The following is a 26,316-nucleotide window of genomic DNA, read 5'->3' on the forward strand; positions in this document are numbered from 1 at the left end:
GCCTTTTGTATATATTTTTAGGGTGTGTGATGCCATCAGTGAAGGGTACTAATTTTGATGACCAGAATGTTAGCTTACTGAAATTAGCACAGGGTCTCGCTACTTAGTAATATAAGAACTATACAATTAATTCATTAAAAATTACAATACATACATTTAAAATTACAGTATATTACTTTTGACAACTATATCACATGAACAAAATATTATAAGGCTAATTTTTTTTGTCAATTTACCAAACATCATAACTACATTTAATGACTTTCCTAAACCCTTGGGTAAATTAAAATAAAATAAAATAAAAATTAGCCCCAAATCTATAGAATTTTAGCTGTCTTACTAGAGTGTTCATCCATGTCCAGATTCTATTCTATTCTAAATATTGACAATAACAATTTTGAACTACTTACAGGAAAGGCTTGTGCTTTACTTCCAAAGTAAATCACATTTTGTTGTCTCTGCTTTCCAGCCAGGTGACTATTTACAGCGGGCTCAACTTCACCCTGCAGCGGGATGAGTGTTCATGCTTGGCTAAATTCTAAACGAGATATTTCTGGCCCACCAAATCAGTGACGAATCACCTGTGACCAAAGTGCCGCTCCTCTCTCTCACGCACACACAGAAAAAACACACAACTGCATTTCCGTGCACAGCAGCTCAACGACGAGCTGCTCAAAATGAGATCCTTCCTCACTTGTTTTCCTCGCTAATGACGCCATGACTAAAATGTTAATTACCCCTAAAAAGAGAAATGATTGCCAAAAATCAAACATCAATTAGCGTGGATCATCATTAGCGCCATTAGCTGCTACAGTAAGATGGAGGATTATTGAGCAAAGGGTGGCATGCTCATCAGCGTCTCATTCAGCAGGTTTTTCATTGGGAGAAACAAAACTTGGAAAGAAAATATGACAAAAATATACAGACAACAGTAGAAAGGCGACTAAATGCAAAATCGCTACCAGACATGCGAAAGAATAGCGGAATAGAACAAGATCATTTTCAACATTCGTGTTGAATTAATTGGCCAAGGTAAGGAGACATATTTTTTTCAGGAGGAGACTAAGAGGAGTATAAACCTACTGCTCCAGGAGTTCAAGCACAGCAATAGCTAATACCAACATGTAGGACAACATAGTTGCTATTCTAGCCAGTTTTAAGACACTTGCACACATTTTTTTTAGAGAAGCGATTGAATAAAAGTAGTGATTTATTGACAGGCAAGAAACTTTTGACCTGAGGTATGTGCTTCCAAGCCACAATTGTTTTTACAGATTTCGCCCTCAGCTGGCCAACTTAACATTGAAATAATGTGTGCTACTCTTCAACAGCAATTTGACCCAGCTGAACCATGCAGTTTGACAGCTCATTCTATAATAATAATTTCTTATTTAGAAAGCACTTATTATTGTATTGTATTATTATTAAGGATCACGTGTGATTTCTACAATAGTTGTCTTTCTAGTTGTAGACATTCATGGCATGCTGCATACGAGGTATTTTGATCAACCTGACAGCAAGCCACAGTCAAACTTATATGAAAGAAAAAATGCTAACCTAAAAGGTATTGTCTGATTTGTTTTGGCCTGTCCGGACGTTTTTGGGTTGATACTCAATGTTTTTCTTCCAGCCAAGCCGCGGAGGTAAGCTACTATCATTGGCATATGCAAATTTCGCTGTGTGAACCCCTGCTCCTGATTGGTGGACTGTTTCCACTGAACACACCAACAGAAGTTTTTTAATTGCTTATTTTTATAAAACTTCTTGAGTTTCCAGATAGCCTTTTCTGGGTTAGCATGAGATAGTAACCGTGGGAATCAAACACAATCATGCCAAATCTTCTTTCCACCTTCCTTTTCCATTCTCAAGGTCATGACACTCCATTCCAAATGCTCCCCCTTGATATCTGCACCTGAGCACATACTGGTGGATTGTGGGGAATCTTAGGAGAGATAACTCGGAGGTCATTACCCTGCGAGCCAATCCTGGCAGGACAAATATTTCTTACCTTGTGTTTTCCTATTATTGAGTGCAGAAGGTCAGTTGCAAATCCCCTTTTGCATTGAGAAAGTTTGGATACTTCCAAAGATGACAACAAATTAACTCAGAGTGTGAGTATTGTGAGTTTGATTACCTGCATGCATTGTTTGTATACTAAGGTATGATCCATTTCTTTATGTATGATCCATTTCCTTATCTGATAGTCACTTGGTATCGAACCATTGGATGTACTAAAATGTGGTCCAAGCGGGGTTTGAATCCAGGTACTCCATGGTAAAAGGAAATTGCTCTAACCACTGAGCTAACGTGACTTGCTTCACTTCATGGCTAATGGCGTATTATTTTGAAAAGTGTAATCTGATGTTGAAAGCTAGCATGCATTTAATCATTTCAGTGAAATTACGTGTGAAATGCAATTTCTTAAAATGTTAGTCAGTTGGTATACATGTATATCACTTAGCATAATAGCCATGTAGTCGAAGGTGGGATTTAAACCCACGACCTCGGAATTACTGGACAATGCACTTTACCAAATGGGCCACTGAGCAGTATCAGACAGGTGGCAATGATGATAAGTTGCATGCATGGAAGTGGGCGTGGAAAGTGGGACTTTGAAAATTGTCTGTCCCATTGAAAATGAATGGGGAAAAGTTCAATTGTGCAAATACTGTAAGCAATGTGAAATCAGACAATATACCCTGGGAGGTGTTAAATTTGAATGGTGTAATTCGGAAGTATTATGTGCGAGTTAAACGGCAAAAAGTGTGGAGAATAAAAATCACAATAACATATATAGATAAAAAGTATAGTGTGTAAAACTACTGTGTTTATAGTAAGGATGTACAAATATTTTCTGTTGAATCCCCCGTACAGTAAAATAGAAGGAGACTGAAAGAAGCCATAACCAATCCAGTATACTGGAGGTCAGTATACAGTGTGCTAATATGAACAGTTACTGCCATTTTTTTGGACACTGAAATGGGGAATACAATTTACATGTCGACCTAAAAGATGCATCGTGTACCTACCTTGTTGTACGAAGGATCCGTACACGAACCACATGGAGTTGTAGAGCGTTGTCGAAGACACGGGGCCCATGGGCAGTCGAGGTGGGTTGAGCCAGTTGAGCAAGTAAACCAGGATGCCAACCAGCAGCACGGTGCCCGCGATACACGCCCACAGCGACAGGTCAAAGGGCGCCAGGCAGGCGAACATGTCCACCGTGCGCTCGGCCTTGCGCAGCAGCACGCCCACCGAGTAGTCCATGTACCGCGTGGTGAAGTCCACGACGCTCTCGCGCTCCGGTGTGATAGTGAGGGCGGAGAGTCCCACGTCGGCTCGCTGGGGGATGGAGGAGAAAGACAGGAGGATTCACTCTTTGAGTTTTTGGGTCGTTTGGGTGCAATGTGACACCATGCTGTCTCTCATAGGTCATAAAACATCTGTTTTGGTGGATCTATAAATACGAATTCATTATTTTGTCTTCGTTTTGTGAGGGGTCTCTCACATTTTAAAAATTGGTTTCAAATTACGGTAGAAAAACAAAAGCATAGAGTGACTGTAATGCATTTCAATGAAGATCAAATTGCTATTGTATCACTCTGGTTTTTGACAAATCGGTACATGTGCGTTAGCTGGACTTTTTTTGGTGCAAGGGTCTAAAATACCCATTTTGTACCATCACATTTTCAGCATAATTTTGTTGGGGTACTCAACAAACTCAAGGCCCGGGGGCCAGATCCAGCCCTCCGCATCACTTTTTGATACAAAATAGTTATGCACTGCATGTATTCTCTTTTGCTCAGAGTGCAAGACAACACATGACTTCTTAATTTTTGCCTGTAAGTGGGACAATTTGCACTTGAAAAATCCACGAGTGAGTATGTGCAATTAAAATGAGCTTTAACAAAAAATGAAAAAGCTAATTAAAATGTTTCCAGTCCCTGGAGTTTTGCTAGCAGCTGTAGACATCTGCAAGGACCCCGCAGTAGTATATTTACTGTGATATTTCAACATAACTTTCTGCCTCCCCAATATGAACCTACAGTAGATGAAACTGACCGCCCTGTAGTGGCTGATTGCTACTATAATCAATGCACACATACATGGCCCCTGTCCACAATCTATCAACACTTCATTAGGCCAATCTAATATCAATGACAACAATGGAAGGCGGCATGGCTCAGTGGTTGAGTTGTTGTTTCCCAACCCAGAGGTTGTGGGTTTGATCTCTGGCCCTTAAATGTGGAATTGTTCTTGAGCAAGATACTGAACCCCCACTTGCCTTTGATACTGCGCCATCAGTAGGTGAATGTGAAGTCAATGTTATTGCTTTGAGGGCCCTAACAGGTAGAAAAGTGTAAAATCGAAAGACCATTTATCATATTGTTTTGATCATTTCATTGTTGTTCTAAACTCCAGGTTCACTCGACATGTATTCATGTTGTATTATTTGAAAAATAGTACACATTTATTTATACACGTGCCTTAATAGACTTCTTAACATATTTTGAGCCAAGCCACACGTTTTACATTGACACAAAAGCAAATGGGCCAGTAGGCGGGGAAACTTTTATTTTATTTTATTTTATTTTATTTTATTTTATTTTATTTTATTTTATTTTATTTTATTTTATTTTATTTTACTTTACTTTACTTTACTTTACTTTACTTTACTTTATTTTATAATGATGATCCACTCTGTATTTACTTCATATGCAATTTGAGCACAAAGCTCTTATTTTGTTGCATGAATATACAGTACAGGTTAATTGTACTTTTTTCCATCTACTGGAAGAACATTTAATTGTACTACATGCCACAAAGTTGCTGGCATAGTAGACATGCAAAGATGCAATAGAGATTAATTAGTCCGTCTAATAATTGGCATGCATAATTGTGTGTGAAAAACACATTTGTGGATCTAAAGCCAGAGAACAATAATATGTATTGTCCTCAAAGTATGGTTTTGGGAGCTGCTGAACGGTACACACAAAAATAATTCATGCTACCTAGTAAAACAGGTTAAAAAATAATAATAATAATAAAGTAGGTGTTTAGTGTAGAGGCTAGAATATGGTATGATGGGTTCTCTAATTTCTCTGACCATAAGGTGATAGAATACAATGTGCAATTCCAGGAGGGTATCTCAAGATTTTATGTGCAAACATGATTACAGTTCCATTAAATAATCATCTTAAAGGAGATATTTAATGCATTTTTAGGCAAATAACAACATATTGACTTGTATGTTTAACTTTACAATAGATGGGTAGGCAAACACACACTCCAGACTACAAGTAATTACAGTTTTATTTTCATAATAAAGTATGTCCCCTTCAAGTAAACAACAATGCAAGATGTGCTGAACTTCATTGAGGTGTAGTGTAATAGTTTAATTTATAGATATGCACAGTATGGCAGAGTTGCTGCATCCGGCCCCACTGTTGATTTGCCCTGTTAATGAACCATTCAAAGATCAAGTAGAGAATAAGAGAGCGTTAATGCCTAATGAGAGCGTTTAACATGGCTGACTCAGCAGCATTGTGCAGCACCCAAGTGAGCCTTTGCTTTTATGTCCCACAAAAAATATGCTAATAATAGTCATAGTAACGTGAGGATTTGTTTGAAACAAAAAAAAACCCTCAGTATATTAATGTTGTTGAACTCATGTCTCATCGGAATGTTGGTCTTTATATGACTTTAGAATCAACATTTTGGTTGCAATGAGTCTAGGTTGGTAGACTTTACAGGTGCCAATCACTATATTAAAAAACTTACAAGCTTAGAACAATTTGTAACAAACAATTGCAAGGTCTTAAAATGGCTACTGTTCTTCTGTTGTTGGTTCGAGCAGTCAGAGAAGCTATAATGTACTATTGTACTCGTTGTTTTCTTCCTGCATTACGTAACAACCCCTTTGTGTTATTCATTCTATTATATAGTCCACTCCACCAAGTGTGCTTGAGGAGTTCAATCTGAGTCGTCAATATAAGGAAGTTAAAGTGAGGCACACAGGTAGCTTTGTTTAAATATTTACTTTACTTATAAATATTTGGCTTCCTTGCTGGGATGCTAGAAGGCGACCAAAAGATTGTGTGCAAAATCCCCCTTTCATCGCTTCCCCACCGAGGGAGGCCGAGCCCATATTTAGCATAAGTGACGGCAATGACACGTGACGTCTTGCATGCTTACCCTTGTGAATTGGTTCAAAGTGTTTTGCATAAATAGGAAATGCATCTTTTTGTGTTACTTGTCTACAATTTCCTTTCCATTCACCCAGTCATGTAGCTTGGAATTGGCGCTCTAAAAATAGTTTATTGTCTGCGTGAGTGCAGATAATATTTGTCTCACCTTAAAAACAAGTTCCCCCATGAGACCATTCCATTGGCCGTCGGACTGCAAGCTGCCATACTTATGGTCCGGTGCGATGTAGATCTCGTACTTGAAACCCAAATAATTTGAGAGAGCATCCAGGACGTCAATGGAGAAGCCCTGGTACTTCTTAGGTTTGCCCAGAACGTTCTCGGACACCATCACGAACGGCTCCTCCTAGAAAGACAACAAACAATCACAGGGTAAGTTGATCAAACATCTAATCAATAGAGCAGCCATTTGAAGGCTTAAACCCCACAATTACTCAGGGGCCCATTACAACACCACCTGTGTTTATTTTAAAAGTTTGAGGTTTGTACTAAACACACATCTAGAACTGTAGTCAAGGCCACCAAAATCAAGATCAAAACATTGAAGATTTGACAAGTCAAGACTAAAACATTGAATGAATCGGTCAGACAAATTAAAGACCAAAACTTGTTAGAAACAAGTAAAGACCAAAATAACAGAAAGTTAATGCAGCAAAGACAATGTAAAGACCAAGACTTTAAAAAACACCAGGAAGGTGTTTTAAAAAATGTGATAAAGATGGTAGCGACAATAATAATGTGTTTAATGAATTTATTTCTACAATGATTTAGAAGAATCAATGCATGCTGCCGTCAAATTTATGAATGAAATACGATGACATCCACTACACGTATTAGTGGAGAGCATAATAATCTGTCTTTTTTTTAATCAAAATTCCATTACACCATCTGCACCACAATTTAGACCTGTTTTTATTGTCTAAGGTCTAGTCTTCTTTCTGTTACCAAATTGTCAGGTGCGCCAGGCGCGTGTCAAAGAAAAAGCTCTTGGTCTGCCGGAACACCCGGCATGGCACAATGTGGTCTGCCAAATTCCTTAACACGGTAAGCTAAACTTGCCACGGCATGAACATGAAGATGCAGCAGTTTTTACAATGAGCGCACATGCACCCCGTCTATGAAAACAGAGCCCAAAGACACTGAAAATTGAAGACCAAGTCAAAACCAAAACACTGACGAGTTGTGAGCACATCTATATTTGAAGAGTAATGAACGAAGGAAGACTAAAATTGCAATTGCAAATTCTTGTTAATTGAAAGTTAGGTCAAGACTGCGTTATTGAGACCATGCAAAGATTAAACTACTGTAATTAATATGTAACACTAAGAGAGTAACAAAATACTGAAAAATGAAGAAAATGACCAAAACACTATGTTAAGACCAAAACCATGAATAGTTAAACCCAAGTGAACGATAAGACCAAGCAAAGACCAACACACCAAAGCGCTAAGACCAAAAATGGAACAGCCATGACAAAGTCAAGCCAACGAATTAGAACATTTTTGTCATTTTGTCCACTATGCTGCTTTATATTTAGAATTAAACCCTTTCCAATTCTGAGGAAAGGTTTTTATAGCCACCTCCACTTCATTCAATAGTCCCTCCTTATCTTGACGTTTGAAAGAGGAAACGTCAATGCATGAATACAGCAGATTTGTAAATGTTCCAAACGTATAATCACTCAACAAAGGGCTGTTTTTTCTCTCAGTGTACTGTATTTTCAAATGTTCTTGGGACAGACGCAGCCCCCCCACTGCTCATCAATATGTGTGTGACATCTAAAGGGCAGCTGCCTGTTGACATTAAAGACATCCAGCAAACGTTTGACATTTAAGGCAATTAAAAAAAGCTGCACTCTGGGGGTGAAAACACAACCTCTTTTAAGCATCAAAGTAATACTAAAAAAAAAAAGAAATACAAGCAGGACACTTTATTATTCTGCACTTGCATTTTATGGTAGGAATTTTCACTTAAAACTCTTAAGCCCGCTCACGCAAACCTCCCTATTGATGAGTGAAATGTTTTAGTCCAATACGTCTGCTAGATTTATGGAAGGCCTGTGTGTGCTATTGAGTCGATTCTAGCAGCTCGTTGTTCATGCGCGCACACTCACAAGCGCACACCCCACACCCACACGATGCGATCAACTTGGTGGTTTCTAATCCTTGCTAGCTTCGGCCGTTCAATAAGCTATTAGGCAGTGAGTGGACACGCATGCCAGGACCCTCTTGCACTGAATACATCCATCAGTCCAGGCAGAAACACCCACTAAAACACACAGAGACACAAAATGGTGATAATGTCGGATTTCCTCTGATTTCATCCATATGTATGTTCTTTAAAGCATTAAAATCAAACAACAGTATTTGAGTGGTCAAGTTTTGAGTTCTACCACACTGAAGAAAGCAAATTAACCAGCATTAGAGCCACAACGAAAAAAAATCTAAATGAATACACACACTCGCACGCATGCACATACACATGCTCACCCACATACAAAAAAAAAAAAAAGAGAGCAATGATGATGATATGTAAAATCGGTAAAATTACCGAAGGAACAATACTGAGCTCTCTAGGAGAAAAAAAAAAAGAAAAAAAATCTAAAGTAAAATCCCACCAAAAGTTGTAAGGTTATGAGAATAATGACATAGTTACAAGAATGAAACAAAACTACCACATAAAAATTGTGATATTATTACAGGGTGGTGGGGTTACTAGAAAAATCTGTGATGTTATATGAATAAAAACTTGCTAGAAAAAAAGGTGTAATGATAGTGTACAAGACACAACTCTTAATATGAGAATAAAGTAGTAATGGTAGAATCACAAGGGAAAACCGTCAAAGCTATGCAGGTACAGTTTTATTGCGACAAGAAAAAAAACATGATGCATTACCGTGCACAAAAAAAAGTTGGAATGTTTCAATTATATTAAGATTCTTTATAGTATCATAATAAAATCCTAAGTTTAGAAAATTCATGAGAAAAGTTACAAGAAAATAGTGGTAATGAATGATAAAAAATTAAATAAAAAGGAATTCAGTTATAAGATTGAAATAGAAATGTTACATGAATAGTATCCTCCAGTTATGAGAATAGTCATGGCGCAAAAATAAGGTTAAATTCTTTTGAAAGAAGAATAAATGAGCTTTAAATTAATGTAAAATAACAACTGAAAAATATATTTTTTGTGTGTGTGTGTAATTTAAAGTTTTGTTTATTATCTACTGGTAATCCTATTCCATCTCGGGGTTACGTTCCAGAAGTCTTGTAGTATTTACGGCACTTAAATATTATAATAATAAGGTGTTTAAACACACTTTTAAAATCATAACATATTTAAATTTGCATAATAATTTAAGAGGCTGCAAGATAAACTTTGGCATCCATTGATCCATCCATTTTTTTCCCATATCACGTCTTCATTTTTGGAATGTGGGATGAAGCCGGAGAGAAAAGATGCATACACGGGGAGAACATGTGATCTTCACACAGAGCGGCTGGAACCCATATTCAAACTCAAAGCCTCATAACGTGAGGCACTCGCACTAACCCCGAGACCGCTGTGCTCTTAATGCCTTTGGTTTTATAAATACCCACGGACATGTGCAGCTTGAGGTAAGATTTGCGCAACTTGTCACAAGCTGAACAAAACACATGAGAGCACTTGATGAGTCCCCCCAAGTGTAGACGTCGGAGCTGACTTTTAGTTCAGCTCATTATCCTGTGAAAAGTGTGTTTGAGGTGAGAAGTTTGCGGTTGAATACAGTTTGTTGCAACAAGAACAGAAAAAAACAAGCACCTCGTTCTCTTCAAGCAAAAGGTCAAGTAAAAAAAAAAAGGCTTAATCAATAATGTCAGATTTTAAGAGTTGTTAAAAGTTTTCAGGGGCGAAGGCTCATTTAATCATCCTAAAAAAGTTGTGCTGGATGGCCTCACTTTGTGCTGCCGGCCTCAATCAATACCAAGTCGATGCTTTCCACGCTTAACATCTCTAAGCCTAGAAATTGCACTGCGAGTTTCTTCCTTTTTTTGAGCCTTCAATGCCCCGTCTTCTCTCGTCTGTTATTTGGCGCTCTCATCCTTTTCCCCCCTGCCACTCACCAGCTGCAAGATACCAGTTGGTGCTTTTCCACGCTGCCACATCGCCGTCTTTCCCTAAACATATGCCAGAGATACCGCGTTTCCTCTCCGCCCGTCTAGCCAAGCATCACATCCATCAAGGCGACAATTCTCCTTATTTGTCGAGCGTGAAAAATGTTATCGCATCCGTCTGCATGCGGCAAGCAGGCAAGGAAGCTAACCCCCTCTCTCCCCACCAACCCTTTCCACCTCCTGTCGTCTTCAAACTCACATTCTTGCAGCAGCCACATGCCATCCGCTTGCCGTTTTGAACATGGGAAAATGAAAATGTCCATGTGCTAAAGTCCATTTAAAAATGGCATGTGGCTGTGCAGGCCAGGAAACTTTTAGTTAGCAAATAAGTGGCGATTCAAATTGTTTAATCATAATTAATCACATGACTTAAATAGTTAACTCACGATTAATCACAAATTTTATATCTGTTCTAAATGTACAATGAATGTTCTTTTTCTTTCTTTTCTTACTCTTGTTGACATGAAAGTGGAAAACTTGTTAAATAGAAATGTCTGCATCTTTTAGTCATTGATATAGTAATTTTATAATCATAAAATTGAGTTAAAATTAAAAAGATGTACTGTACTGTAAAAAAAAACGAGTATGATATTGATTTGTGTTGAAGTAATTCATCTGCCACTAGATGGCATAATTGCATTTGTAAGACCTTGGTGACAGCTCAGTGCATTTTTCTTTTTATATTATGAGTTATCTAAACTTTAACATGAAGTAACTTGTGAAATTCTGCACATTTTTAAAATATAAAATACAACTTAACCCCTATCTCCACGAATGTATGCATTATTATTAAATTTGTTTCTGCTAAATTCTGACGTGGACGTGTCTGCTGCGTTGCGATTGGAATTCCCCCAGTACAGGCTTTCCAAGTAAGGAGCTGTGATTAATCACGCTTAAAAAAAAATAATGGCGTTAAAGGAACTTTAAATGAACTCAAAATTAACACACTACTTTTGACACCCCTACAAATAAGTAGTTAACATAGGGTGATCAGTTAAATCAGCTCAATTTAACTGCTTGAAATGGCGATGTGAATACAAGTGTGAATGTTTGTTTGTCAAATTGGTGGCTGGCAATCGGTCCTGGGTGACTCAAGTGAACCAAATGAGGACAATTTTAGTAGGCCTTATTAACCAGGATCCAGCACATCAAACAAAATGTAGATTAGACGGACATCAACCGTATGAAACATATCAACAATTTTCGTTCGAACGGCAAGGTGTCATTATCTGACACCGGAATGTTCTCTCCGAGTGGCTTTGAAAAGTATAAAAGATATCAAGTTTTCAAGGAAGGGCAGACAACATGGAAATATAATCCCTTTGGCCAAGGCTGTCACTTCAGCGCAGCCGTAAAAGACAAAAAATAGCGAGCGAGGTGAGTCACCGAGGGAATTTATGGGCTGTCTGTACCATTCAGGCTCCTGTCAAGATGTGGACCGATGAGCTTAAAAGACTCTGATTCTATTGCGGCGAATTATCCATTTTAGAACCATGTGTGAGGGGTCGGCTTCCGCTAATGAGCGCCATAAACACATGATTGCAGCTGTGACATCGTCCCCCAGGTATCCGCCATTTAATAATCAATATGTTCTTCTCATAATCAATGGGTTTGATAGTTATTTGCTCTAATAGTGGTATGATTTCAGCCCGCAATTAAATGGTCAATAACTAATTCAACGTGCACGGAATGATTCGATGCGTTTATGGCGTACCCTTGAGAGCGATGGTATGGACAGACATGCAAAATAACGTGATGGGCGCACCGGATAGTTCAAGGCAGCATGAAACAATCTGTTCCATAGGTCCTTTTAGAGGCATTTTTATCTTGCACCATTCGTGCAGTGAAGTAAAAAAAACAAAAACATTAATGTTCTGGACTCCTGTTTTGAAGCTGAGTGTTTTGAAGTGAGCAACGTCCTCTGACTAACACACCGGCTGCTATCACACTTATTCTAAACATTAACATTAAGCAACCTTACAGTTCCTTAGATCATGTAGAAAATCAACCACATGCTGCTTCACCATGTCTCAAGACAAAGACACAATTATTTGATCAAACGTAGCAGCCTGTTCTGGTAAATTTCCATTATGTTTAATTGACTCTTCTGCCCGTCTTTAGCCCAGCACATAACGAGCGTTACAACGTTGAGAGACTTGTGGGTCTTTTCTGCCTTTAAAAGGATCATGAGAGTCTAACTGGGGGAAATAAAAGGAAAAACGGGGAAAGGAGAAGAAAGGGATTGCCACAAAGATGTTCAGCATCAACGCTTTCTTCTTGGCGTCTCTGACTTCAAAGATGGGATATGAAGAATTTACAACGGTGAATCTTTAAGAGCGAACGCGGGATGTTCTCAAATGGCGACAGTGGCTGCTCCAGGGGAGACAGGCTAAGAATTGGAGTTACTACCGCAAGCTTGACTGACTTATTTGTGTTTTCCCGTCACACAACTCTGTAGAGCTTCCTACAAGGAGACATACGGCATTATTATAATAATAATTTAATAATTTAAAGCAGTTCCTAGGTGTCTAAATGAAATGCCTCACGCTTATTTCAAAATATCAAAATACTCCGAATGCTGTTCAGAGCAGCCGGTTAGGGGAGGGGGGTGCCCTCTTCTACTACATGGTGTGCCAACACGAGTTGGGCTTTGCATCACTATGACATCGACTGAGCAGATTGTTACTGACTGCTTAATTATGTACTTTGTGCTTCTTTTTTTTTTATATGCTGGCAGCAAGTAAAGTTCTTATGGGTTTGTCTGGCTGCTACTATATAGAGTGTATACAAGGAGGTGTTAGGTTTATGATGACGAGTTCCGTTGCTATGATGGGTAGCATAGTCAAATCATAACTATAAAGAAAATATGTGTATGAAAAACACTTACAGGTCATAAATGAATAAAAGTGTGCTTTGTTGCAGTTTGTAAATTCAAAATATCATTACAGTTCGGTTGTGAACTGTGGACTTCAGTATATAAATTAATTAATTTAGTGTGCAACTTGTGCCGATGATGCTAATCTGTGCATTCAACAACAATGAAGCTCTTAGCTTTTTTTGTCTTGTAATATCAAATCTCATAATGGTAGCATAGGCTTGTATACTATATCCACTATTGGAGCCCCTGGTTGTCATGGTAACAAAAAACACACTTTGTGATTCAATTGAATGAGACAGAAGTAGAGTTTAGTGGGACTAACAAATATAAGGTATAAAGTGTTCTGTAAGTCTTGATCCTTATCTTATTTTAAAGAAAAATCGCCACAACCATTTTATCAAGACGCCTGAAAACTAATACATTGTACAAAAGCAGAACAAAACATAATGGCTTCTTTCAAAGTTTAAACAAAGAGAAAAACACACCGAAGTGGTTCATGCAGTACTTACCAAGACAGTGACAACTCTCAGCACCACTCCTCGCATGTTGTTCTCCAACTTCCTGTCAGTCAGAGTGCCATTCAGGCCATGAACAGGGTCCCACGTGGCCAGCTGCAGTGAACACAAACAAAACAATATGACTTTAGCATCTACTTGAGTTGCATTCACTGTATTATGATGAAAAAGTGCTATCAATGTGCAGGAAAGGGAAGCAAACTCAAAACAATAAAAGACATATCCACCTCTTTAATATTTGATCTTCTGTTGTCCTACTTTCTATTATGCTCTACTTTTGCACGTACAATCACGTCAAATTGTTTTCCTTTTAAACACAAAGCTACCAGGTTTACCCCGAATTCAGTATGTACCTGTGATTTTTATTTATTTACTTCAAATGGTCCCCAACCACATTTTCTTTATCTGCGCACCGCCTACGCTTTCAATAAAATAGAGCTTTTCGCATCAAAGCTCAAACTAGCCTAGCTTCGCTGTAGAGAGGAAACTCAGTAGCAAATTATTTGAAACTGTAAACCCTTCCCAGAAGACCATCAAATCCCCGAGTGAAGCTGCAGATAAACTATGAGGTGGCTGTGGGTTAAGTGGGCATAGACCTGTAACTCCCAATGACCCCGGGTCAGGATATATCAATGGAGATGCATCCCAGTGCATCCAAGAGAATGTTTCTTACGAAGTTGTGTGTGTGTTTGTGTGTGCGTATATTAAACAGATGACTCATTGTGTCTAGACTGTTACCCTATGGACTGACACTGCTAATATCAGCCCACGTTCACTTTTCATGCTTTGCATCTCAAGCTGTAGTTCTAATTTAAAGCAAGGCGATGCTAAACTCTAAAAATAGATTGGTTTAAAAAAAACTACCAATCTAGTAGGTTAAGCTCATATTGGCTTGATTAACTAATAGATTGGTCAGACATTGACCATTCCGGGTGGTTACAGGCATACCAACCAAAAATTGGTTACAATAGAAGTCTTGATAGAGCATTGGAAATATATCTATTGTATCAATTTATTGTTTTCTAAATGTATTTATTCATTACTATAAGTGATTACAATATATTATAATATATAAATAGTATAGTGTTTAAAAATGGAAATGTGTGTCTTGATGGGTAACTAAGCCTGACCAGCTCAGTGGCCTAGTGGTAGAACATCTCCCCTGAGACTGGGAGGTTGTGGGTTCAATCCCTGGCCGGGTCAGACTAAAGACTATAAAAATGGGATCCATTTACCTTCCTGCTTGACACTCAGCATTATGGGTTGGACTTGGGGGGGTTAGATCCACAAATGATTCCTTGAGCGTGGCCCCCACGGGTCATGGGATTCCCAAAAAATGTCAGCCTCTAACACATATTAACCAATATTTTGGTCAGAACGACCAATTTGTATCAGTTGGCCCAATCACCAATATATATTAGTTGACAACAACTGCCATTCTGTCAGACACATAACTATCAGCTAGATTGGTCAAATTTAACCTTTTTTTTGGTCAATTTGACCAATCTGTTTTTAGAGTGTAACTATGTTATTATTACCTCAAGGGACGACTGCATCATAGTATTACCAACAGATTCTAATTCAAATTATAGATCTATTTATTTTAGTGATAGTGAGTTTGTTTTGTTTGTCAGGTTTTTATTTATTTTTATTTTTACAAAATACATAATGGCCTACAGGTGTTGACATAATAATCAGCAGTGTATCATCACCCTCTTAAAATAAGAAAGGCGAGATATCATACCACGTGGTGTCTATTTAGACTAACATTACCAAATATGGTGCTTTGTTGTAAAGAAAGGACGAGTTAGAAGATTTCTCGGACTCGGTGATGTCATGTTTTCTGCTCTAATTACACATTTAGGATAAAATCCAACTCAGAAACTAAATGAAGCACATTAACAGATATATACTTCAATTGAAATAACTCAAAATAAATGTAATGCCAGTTTGTAAAGTCATCAGATATGTTTGCTATTAAAAATGGCATGACTATTAGCATTTGTACCGTTTTTTTTCTCTTTTGTCATTAGAAGCGCAGCGTCCAAATGCGACGGCAATAAACCGCGAGACAATTCGAATTATGGCGCTTTAATGTTCCGTGTGCTTCTCGGGGGAAATCACCACAGCGTCCCTGCAATATAGAGAAAACTATTTTGATAGGGAGGAGCGTTGATTTATGCGCATCACTCATGGCAGAACTTGCACCAAATGACAAATGAGATGTTATATATCTCAAGTTATTAGCTCTGCATGATGACTTCATTTCATACAAGTTTTCATTATTTGTTTACTTAATCGTGTTACTGTGTGACATGTTGTACAAGAATGGCTTTTTTTTGCACTTCTTGCATTGTTGCATTTTCCATTTTAGTGTTAGTCAAGTTACTCCTGTCTCAAACTTAAACAAAACCTTGTTTGGCAAATGTGGGAATCACAACTTAGTGGCAAAAATGCTTCTAACATTAAGATTATTTATTTTATTTTTTTTATATTTATTGTTATATTTATTGTTTTATATATATATATATTTATTGTTTTATATATATATATATATATATATATATATATATATATATATATATATATATATATATATATATATATATACATATATATATATATATATATATATAGTCACAAGCTTGGTCACCAAAGTCAACTCATAGGGTACCAAAGTATTTACAAAGTATTTATAAATGCAACACTGAGCTTTCCCCTGTATGCTGCATGCATTCATTCATATTGTAGCTCTTCTTGACGTTCATGTGCCAAACTTCAGTGCCACTGCTGTGTGTTGTCCAGCCTGCATGTCTTTGCTTTCCTTCTGTCTTGGCTACTCACCATTGCACAATGCAACAGTAGCACTAGACAAGCTGCTGAGCCATTTCACTGCTTCAGCATCAGCCCCCCCCCCCCCCCCATTTTGGTCTCCCCCGCTGATGAGCAACATGTGTCAGCGCAGTCTCCAAACAGCTTGCCTTCCTTCTGTCTTCTCGCTCTTATCTTATAACTTTTTCTTTTCATCGCCCTATAGATGTCCCTTGTAGCCCATCCCTCCATCTTGTCCTCCACAGAGCAAGCACAGCTTGCATCAACAGTCGCAAATTCTCTGCGCCATCAGCATCTTATCTTAGTGTGTCCAAAGTGGTTCCCGACTAAATGGGTCACTTTAATACCCATGATAACGTGATTGGCATTATGTCAGTATTTTTACATTTTTGTTTGATTTCCTAATGTCAAATGAGCGTGCTGGAGTGGTCGGAAAAGTCACAAGGGCGTGACAAGTTCATCATAAGGGTGCTGGATTTGGTTATTCTTTTTGTATCTTGACAAAAAAAAAAAGAAAAAAAATGTCAGACCTCTTATTATGACACCAACTGTGGAAAAAAAAGCCATAATATGTCTGCTGTAAAGCACACAAAGATGTCTCTGTGACAACTTCTCGTATTGAACAGAATAGATAAAGTTGTTATTTTTATTCTCAGAGGAGCTCATTTAAGAGTCTTGCTTTTTTCATTACTTGACATCTGGTGACATTTAATCATACACAGTGGAACCTTCAAAGTCTAATGCCTCAAAAGTCAAACAATTTGCTATTGATCATTATGTTTACTTTGTAAACTGTGTTTTAATTTTGCTTTAGTTTTTTTTTTTTTTTGGGGGGGGGGGTGTAAGGTGGTACACTCCATCCAGGCTGTTTAGTAAAACAATATATATATATATTTTTTAAATGGTTGTTAACTTGTTTTTACAGTTGTACAAGGTAGAATGCTAAATCTAATATTTCCTTTATACTTCAAACAACTATGACAATTTGATCCTGGAACATGTTATTTATATTTCCATTAACTCTGGCAGTAGGTGGTCTTGGTAGGTGGTCTTGGTAGGTGTTTTTGCTGTCCCCACACCTGCCTAACATTTAAGAAGTACCTTGAATTGGTTTTCCAAGGTGCACTGAATACTCATAATTGTCTATTGGTGTGAATGTGAAAGCGAATGGTCGTCAATAGTTATAAACGGTGATTGACTGGTCACCAGCCCGGGGTAAACCCCCTCTATCGTACAGTCAGCTGGGAAACGCTCCAGCTCAAATGTGACCCTAATGAAGACAAGGGGTTGAGAAACTATGGATATATGAATGTTCTCCACTGAGACCAAAAGAATGCCCATTCACTATTTTTGTTTTTGTTGTTTTTACACGTTGTCACGTCTATGCCAAATCAACAGGTGGCACTCTAACCCTTCATGCCATCTCAGCCAATTAGAAGCGTGAAGAAAGTTATTTCTGGAAAAGGCTCAAGCTTAATGAGGAGTGCTATAGAAATTGGACAGATAGCACATCCTATGGGAAAAACTCCAACTGTACACAAATATATTACCTCCATTCTTGCACTCTCCTTTTGTATGTGTATGCTTAAACATAAGTACATATGAATGTAAAGGAAAGCTTCCACGTACAAAAATACAACACAGCTTTTTGACATGTTACATATCCGATGGCCCATTATATTAATTGTGCTTATTTTGTGTTTACTCTCTGCCTCAAAAACACAAATAAAGGCAGCAATTTACACCGAAGGTTCAGATGACAGGCTTTGACACTGAAACACATGAGAAATACGGTCAAATGAGCCCAAATGTGAATTGGTATGCTTCTCCAGATGTGCTGTACATTGGGAAGCACAAACAAGGAGGATCAAGACAAACATGGCTCAACAATTAGAGGTATCGTGTACTGATATGTTCTGTGCAGGCTGTACAATTTGTTCTGCCTGGTCATTTGTACACTTTCATTCGCTGCCCTTCTCAACCACACACACACACACACACATACATCTATGTGCACGCACGCACGCATACCATGGCTGTGGTAAAAGCGGCAACAACAACATCAACAAGCTCTGTTCTGATTTCCCAGATGAGCTGCAAGCTGTTTTAGTGTTTCCTTGGGAGTGTTTGAATGGTGAACGCATGTTTGTGTGAACGTTGTGTGTACGTGCGTGTGTGTGTGTGTGTCAAGGGAAAGCTCCTCCTACTCCTACAACACATTTCAAACTTCAAACTTTCCACTTTAAACTTTTCATTTCCATGGCCAAAGCGGAGTTTATGTACTTTGATACATTATTCAACTACTTTCAAGACTGGTTTCAGGCTTTTGAAACACCTCAAATTGGTAAATTTGTGGTAAATTGTGTTTATAACAATTATATACAGTACATACCTAAAATGACTATTTTACTTTGTCTTTTGCAAGAAAGTGACATTATGATACAGGGGAAAAAAACATTTGGGTTGCGCAAAAGCAAATGCCAGTAAAGTGAAAGTTATGTAATATGAAGGCCAAACCCAAAAATGAACATTTTTAAAAGACTCAACATGTAACAGCATTATAACTTAATTTAACAAAGCTTTTATTTATACATCACAGTGTTGATGTCAATGGGGCAGATGCCACGGACTTCCGACTTCCGGGTTTCACATATCAGCGGCGTTTTCTGCCACTGCTGGCCGCGTTCCAACACTCGCACAGTCGCACCCCCACCCCTGCGCCCCTCAACCGCACGCTCCTGCCGATGTGCGGGAGCACACAGGGCGTCTCGGCTCTCTGGAATGCTTCAGACAACTGAGACAGACACACTATACACTCGCACCCGTTGACGGGAACGCACAACCGAGAGGCACAAGGGCGGAAGCGCAAGTAAAGGGACGCGGCCCAAACGTCGCAAACCGGAACCGGAAACAAATCTGATGTGTGAAACACGGAAGTTGGAAGTCCCGCCTCCGTGGCATATACCCCATAAATATACCTATATGATTTTAAAAAAATTATAATAATAATAAATAAACAATATCCGTCGCTCAAACAATAATTTGTGTGGTTATTTTATAAATGCCGGCCTCTCTTACATGTTTATTACTTTGACTTTCTATGCAGTCTTTTTTAAATATGTTAACAGACACTTTACAATCACGTCCACGCAGTCTACCATCCACAAGTATTAAAAGATGAAGGAGCAAAATCCACTGGGACTCTTAAGTAATGTTAAGATGCACAGCAGGCATCATCTAAAGGCATTAAACTGCACCAGGGTTATGAAAAATACATGCGCTATCTAACAGCTGTAATTTTGAACCTACACATGTAGGACTTGCACGACATGTTTCTGCTTTGAACTCTCAAGTTCTCAAAGAAGACACGTTACATTATATTTTGAACCTTTGTTTTAAAAATCGACATCCATTCAAAATGTTTTGTATGATGAAAATATGTGACATAAAATGCAATTCAATGCTTTCACATCATGTGACCGTCCAAGACCTCTTTAAAAATGAAAAAGTTATAGATCGGCTACATTTCAGTGGGGACAGTTTGCACATACAAATATATATTTTTAATTATTGTTATTATATATATATTTTTTTATAAACGTGAGAGACCCAAGAAATGACGGGAACAATTAGAAAGTGTGTTTACTGCTCTTATCGTGAGTTGTGTACTATAGTTGACGAATACAACATTCCACACACATGACAACACGTAGTAAAATTACGCTTAAGACATCCCACACCAACATAAACAAATAAAATAAACAATAAAAATAATAATAATAAGCCATCAGATTTATATAACACCTTTCTGGACGCTTTACAATGGATACATTATTCATGTACTCACACATTCACACTGTGGTGGCGGTACACTAAGAAAATAGCCACAGCTTCCCTGGGGCACGCTTACGGAAACGAAGCGTGGCACCGGAGGCAATGTGTGTGAAGTGTCTTGCCCAAGGACACAACGACAGATGACTGGGAGAGAGTGGGAATCGAACAGCTTACCTTCCGGTTACTGAATGACTGGCCCTACCTCCTGAGCCACGGGCGCCACGAGATACCGCTCAAGGTAATGAGACATCGGAGAACCGGGCCTTTGATAATTTGGATCTCAAAGGAGGTAAAAATGCTCGGATTTGGACTGGTTATCAATATGTGCATAAGCCGCTTAAACAAAGTCAATTTATAAAAGAATGGTGGGATGAGAAAAGTATGAAGATGGTAATAACAGAAATATGTGATCCAATGAATTTTACTGTATATTATAGGAAGATTGAAGAGATGTTATTTTTTTTATTTCAAGAAAAGTATCTACAGTACACACATCTATATTTGATTTCCTGGGCATGTATTTAGACTGATTAACTGTTGGCTAGTCAGTGATTAAATACGGCCACCACCACACATTTGATTTATCAGCTGAATCCAGTTGTGGCGTAAAGGAAGTAGAACAAGACACATGGCAGGTGGATTACATTGACAGTAGCATTGAGCTTGTTAATCCGTGTCTTTCAAAGTGTCAGACAGTCAGTCAGTAAGCTGTTTCCTCACTAAGTGTACCTAAGTTGGTAAAAGCTTGGAAGGACTGATAGACATAAGGGTAGTATAGGTACTCTCAGGATGGTACTGTACATTTAGAGAAATTATGTGGTTGTTAGTGGGAGTGGGTTAAGATCGGGTAGGGTTGCAAAGAGCAACCTTATTATGAAATATTCCAATCCGAACAGGTACATTCAAACAAGACCAATACATTACATTCCGAGCACATGTTGCTTGTCTTTGTTCCCTCCACCTTCCATTCTGACAGCACTCATGCAAAAAAAAAAAAAAAAAGTAATATACAAAAGAAAACGTTTTTCTTGGTGTGCCACTCATGAGGCCTTAGGTTGCCCTGGTCGATTAGAAATAAAGTTTAGCCAAGATGATCTGAGTCCCTAACGCAATAAAAAAGTACTTCATCTTCAAACTCGTATGAAACTGATGCAACTATTGCTTTGTCTAAGCTTCAGGGAGTAGACTTTGCAATTCTTGTACATTCACATAAACACAACAGATAGATTCGGATTGTATTCAAGATGAGGGTAGTCTTCCTCCGAATTCTCTGACAAATGGCATCAAACATGGGATGGTTAGCTGTCAGGCATCTCCTGTTAGAAAGACCCTTGGGACAGATCCTGGAGATAGGTGAAGCAGTTGGATCAATGGCATGTGGCATATGGGATGGATATGCCTCCACAAACAGAAGACAATGTGACAGATTCTGCCATCATTATGGCCGTGTATGATCTGGCCACTACCTGGTTCATCAGCTGGTTCATTGCAATATCCGTCATATCCATATCATATTGAAGAGGGTCTTCTGCCCAGAATTTGTCATAACTGTTTGAATTTATTTATTTCCTCAGTAGAACTTTTATCTGTGGATGTGTCTTTGTGAGTGATGTCGCAATTTCTGCCAAGTGTCTGTAATCAATGATATGTTTAAAATCTTATCGTCATGACTGGGATCTCATCAATTTCCACATCAATGGGCCATTGTCTGTGGTTGAAGTGTCTGTAATCAATGATGTGTTTAAAGTCTTATCTCATGTCCGGTGAACTCCAGGTGGACTGTTTGGAACCGCCCTTCAAGATTGTAAGTGTCTGTAAGGTTGTAAGTGTCTGTAATCGACACACTTGCGAGAAGAATGCAGCCATTTGTCTGTAAACCTGCTTGTGTCCTGAATATTCTGTAAAAATAAATCCTTCGAAGGACCTGTTCACCGATCTCCAGTCTGTATTCAGAAAATCAACATTCTCTCTACCCGAAAAACAACGAACACGCGGCAGACAAAAATGGTCATCTAACAATATCCAGCAGAATAGATTTGGTTTCAATCCGAGTTGAGGTTGCCAGTCCTTAGAGCTCCAAGGAACATGTAGTCAGAAGTGGTTATTACTGTGCATGAGGCCATCAGTAGCATACCAAGTCACAAGGACCCTCGGGATGGACACTTGTGGATAGTAGTGTCAAGATCAATCCAAACGACCTGATTTCAATATGGGACGGCACTACTATTCAGAGTTATTTGGAAATTGGTGTCAGAACTTGGCTGCTCTCATTTTCTCTCCTTACTCCAAATATCTTTGTTTGTGTGCGTGCATGTGGCTCAGGTGCCGGCTCGCAAGTTGTCTTTCTCTGTCTTCCTACGTTCCCGTGCGCCCAAGTAACATTCAATGTTAGACTTGGAGCTCCAGGTTCCTGCAGTACTGCCATTTGTTATAGCTTGTTATAACTTTTGCTTTTGACGACTTCATCCAGTGAGGTGGACTGGGATTGACTTGGACTTGTGGTCAGGGACTTGAAACTTGACTTGGAGCCTAAAGATTTGACTCTGACATGTGGGTCGAAGACATGAGACTTGGACTTGGCCCTGGCCTTAGAGACTTGTGGCCATCTCTGGCTTTCGCTAAACAGGAAGTAAAGGTAAGACTTCGCTTTGAATCCGGTGTCATACGTCACTAATTGTCATCTCCATAGGTACGAAAAAGCAACACAAAGTGAAGACGCGAACAAGCCATGCTAATTGCTAAGCTACTGAAATGCAGTCTATGGCAAAATAATAAAACCAAAATAAGTGCTCATGGAAAATGTGTCAATACCTACCACTGTCGACAAAAAAGATAACCCAAAGAGGTAGCGACAGTTTGTGACCACCAGATTTAGCACGTTTTCTGGGGGAAACCCTGGGCCATCGTTTCAAAGGATGACGCAATGGGGAAGCTCAACAGGAATGAGTGACAAGTGATGTCAGAAGTAGTCTTACTCAACCTACAGTTGCTTGTAAGTAAACATACTGACTGTGTACACTGGCATGGATTCAGTCGAGAGCCAACAACTCCAGGCCTTCCAATTATTCTAAAGAGTGTTACAATCTGCCAGCTGTAGTCATTTAATATTCCCCTTTAACAGTGTCATCAAAATGTAATTTCTACGTCGGCACAGATGGGATGCGATACCTTGTGTGAGAGTCGCGAGGGCCTGAAAAAGGGGTTCCCTAATGGGTGTCCTTCAAATGAGGGGTAGCGCGTAAAAAGTAGAGTAGATTTGGAGTTTAAGGACAGCAGCAGAAGTGCAGTCAAGAACACACCCAGGGAGAAGAGATGATAGTTAATTCTCTGCAGAGTTTGCTGCGGTGCCTGTCCACATCAGCCTGCTTGTGTGTGTACTCTGTGTGTGTATGAGTGTGTTGCGGGTATGCAAATGGATGTGTAGGCGTCGTCGGGGGGGTGCGGGTACGTGGGTGGGTAGACAGTACTCTTGTGTATTTTGCGATCCACAGAGGCATGCAATCCCGGGCAGACTCTGGCTGCTGTAATCCGAGGTTTACACGCTGTAATGCTGCTGAAAAGCCTACAGGCCTCGCTGGCAGGGAGGAAGGGTGAGGAAGAGGAGGAGGAGGAGGAGGAGGAACATTATAGAGGAGACATGACAGAGATGCTATGGGTCGACAATCATAAGAAAATTGGACTGAAACATGAACATAATCCAATAGAAGATAATGAAAAAAAATCTGCCGCACAGAAGTAATAATGCACAATTTTGATTGACACCAAGAGTGGTATTCATTTCACAATATGTTTATTATTACGGGTGCGATGATGTACAACTGCATTCAATCATACTGAGCGGTGTTCACAACTGTTTCTTCGTCTTATGTAGATTGTTTAAGGAACAAAAATACAGTTAGTGTTGTACAACTCAATTTTATGATCTCTAAAATGGCACAAATAAATTGTTTTGTGGTTGGCCATTCATACATTCACCCATTGACCCCCACCCCAAACATTCTCAGCTATTTGCAAAAGAAAAAATAATCCTAGACAGGGCTTTCTAGATTTTTGTACTCTTTTTAGAATACCGTAAAATACCACAAGGTGCCACCAAAGCCCTGCCAAATAGGAAAGTAGTAAATGGTGTTACACAAGTATGAAGAAGTAATACGTCTTCGCTGTTAAAGATTTTTGTATGTCATGGAGGAGCTAAATTTAGCCTCGGTTGTTAGTGGAGATTATGCAGTCTTTGCAAGTGTTCTTTTTCCCTCTGCTCTCTGTCTATTAAATAGCGGAAGCTAACAAATGTCGGAGGCCTCGTTATCGCTTGACGGGTTGCGATGTGGCAATATACACACTTGCTGGCTTTTTCCCCCCAAATCAAATCCTCTGCTCTCTATTAATTTTTAAGGGTATATTTGTAAGATGAGTTTGAAAAAAAGTTGTAACCTGTTCTGGATCACAGTTTGTGGTATTTTTACAATTTAAGATATTAATTTTGGGACTTATACATGTAAAAAAAAATAGTGTTGCATATCAATAATGCATGTTTTTTTTTTCTCTCTCGAGACTTCAGCCACAAATGTGTGCTGCTTTTTCTTTGGATTGTCTGTTCTGTATTTATCTTGCCACCAAAGAAATGGAGGCAAAAATGAAAAGTGTGTGTCAATACAAGTGGACAACAAACAAATAGAATGTGCGCTTTGGGAAGTTTGCAGTGGTTTGTCTTCATATAAAGAAACTCACCTCCCACACACAAGCAGTAATCTCCCTAACACACACACGCGCCAAATAGTAAACTTATTGTTTTTACACCAGAGCACGACTTGCATGTCTGTCAAAAATGTAATGTTTCATGATGGTGACATTTTGACCCTGGTGGTCTCAAAGAAAACTTTTGAAGAAAATGAGTCGGTATTACAACTATACATTTTTGCCAGTTGGGCAGACCTATGGCTTTTTAAGGGCAGGGTGGTCAGAATAAGTTCGGTCTGACTCTGACCTTGTGGAGTTGAGCTTTTAGAATTTTGTCTTTTATGGTGAGGCATCAAATTCCACTGCCATGCTCTACCTACAGGCAACGACGAACACTCAGGATTTAAACAATTTAGCATTGTCCATCTTTCTTATATACAGTGCATGCAATTTGTCTTTGGGGCTGGATCTTGAAAAAAAATTCCAGAGGGCACTATGGAGCCATTTTTGAAGGAGGGCGGTTCACACGGGCATTCTATAATTTTTTTGGACATTTTTGAATTTGCTAAAGCCCTAAAATTACTGGTAGTAATGAAAACTGCAGGCAGCGATCAACATGTCCTTTGTAAATCCTTTTTCAAAGTGCATCCTCCTAATGATCATTAACTTTGATGCCATGCTTTGCCCACATTGGCTGGCATACAGTAGGCATAAACATCCTGGCAATTTAGTGTAATCCATCTGTACCAATTTATGATTGGGTTTCATTTGGGCAAATTCCCTATTTGGAGTCCATCATAGTATGAGACCAGGAATTCTCACAAAATGGCGGACTTCATGCTTGTGCATGGGTTCATAACCTCAGACATTTTCTTACATCCTGTGATGATAGACATCTACAAAATCTTTCTATAAGAAATCTTTAGATTTTTTTTGTGGGGGGTGGGGGGGGTTATTTTCTAACATACTGGGGGCTGGGGCTGTTGAGTACATTTTGGAATAATAATAGTACCATACATTAAATTTATACAACCCATTTCTAAACACTTTAACTACAAAACAGATAATAGTAAGTGGTGGTGGGTGGGTGAAGTCAAAATGCACACATTTACATTAGGAAATACACAGTGGCAAAGATTAGTGACTTTTTAGGTGTGCTGAGGCCTCTAAAAAGCTCATTCATTTTTCGGAAGAATCACAATAAATACAGCAATTCATAA

General features: G+C 38.8%; 1 protein-coding gene across 1 annotated transcript in view; it reads right to left on the minus strand.

Annotated features, from left to right (window-relative positions):
* Window positions 1-26,316, minus strand: part of grid2 (glutamate receptor, ionotropic, delta 2) — a 437,970-nt gene that overhangs the window by 100,346 nt on the left and 311,308 nt on the right. Inside the window, exons 13-15 of the mRNA XM_077561716.1 lie at window positions 13,748-13,849; window positions 6,355-6,552; window positions 3,030-3,342 (exon numbers count right to left, since the gene is read on the minus strand). Coding sequence (XP_077417842.1) covers window positions 3,030-3,342; window positions 6,355-6,552; window positions 13,748-13,849 — 613 coding nt within the window. The remainder of the gene's footprint in view (window positions 1-3,029; window positions 3,343-6,354; window positions 6,553-13,747; window positions 13,850-26,316) is intronic.

This window comes from Vanacampus margaritifer, chromosome 3 (assembly GCF_051991255.1).
Source record: "Vanacampus margaritifer isolate UIUO_Vmar chromosome 3, RoL_Vmar_1.0, whole genome shotgun sequence".
NCBI classification, from domain to species: domain Eukaryota; kingdom Metazoa; phylum Chordata; class Actinopteri; order Syngnathiformes; family Syngnathidae; genus Vanacampus; species Vanacampus margaritifer.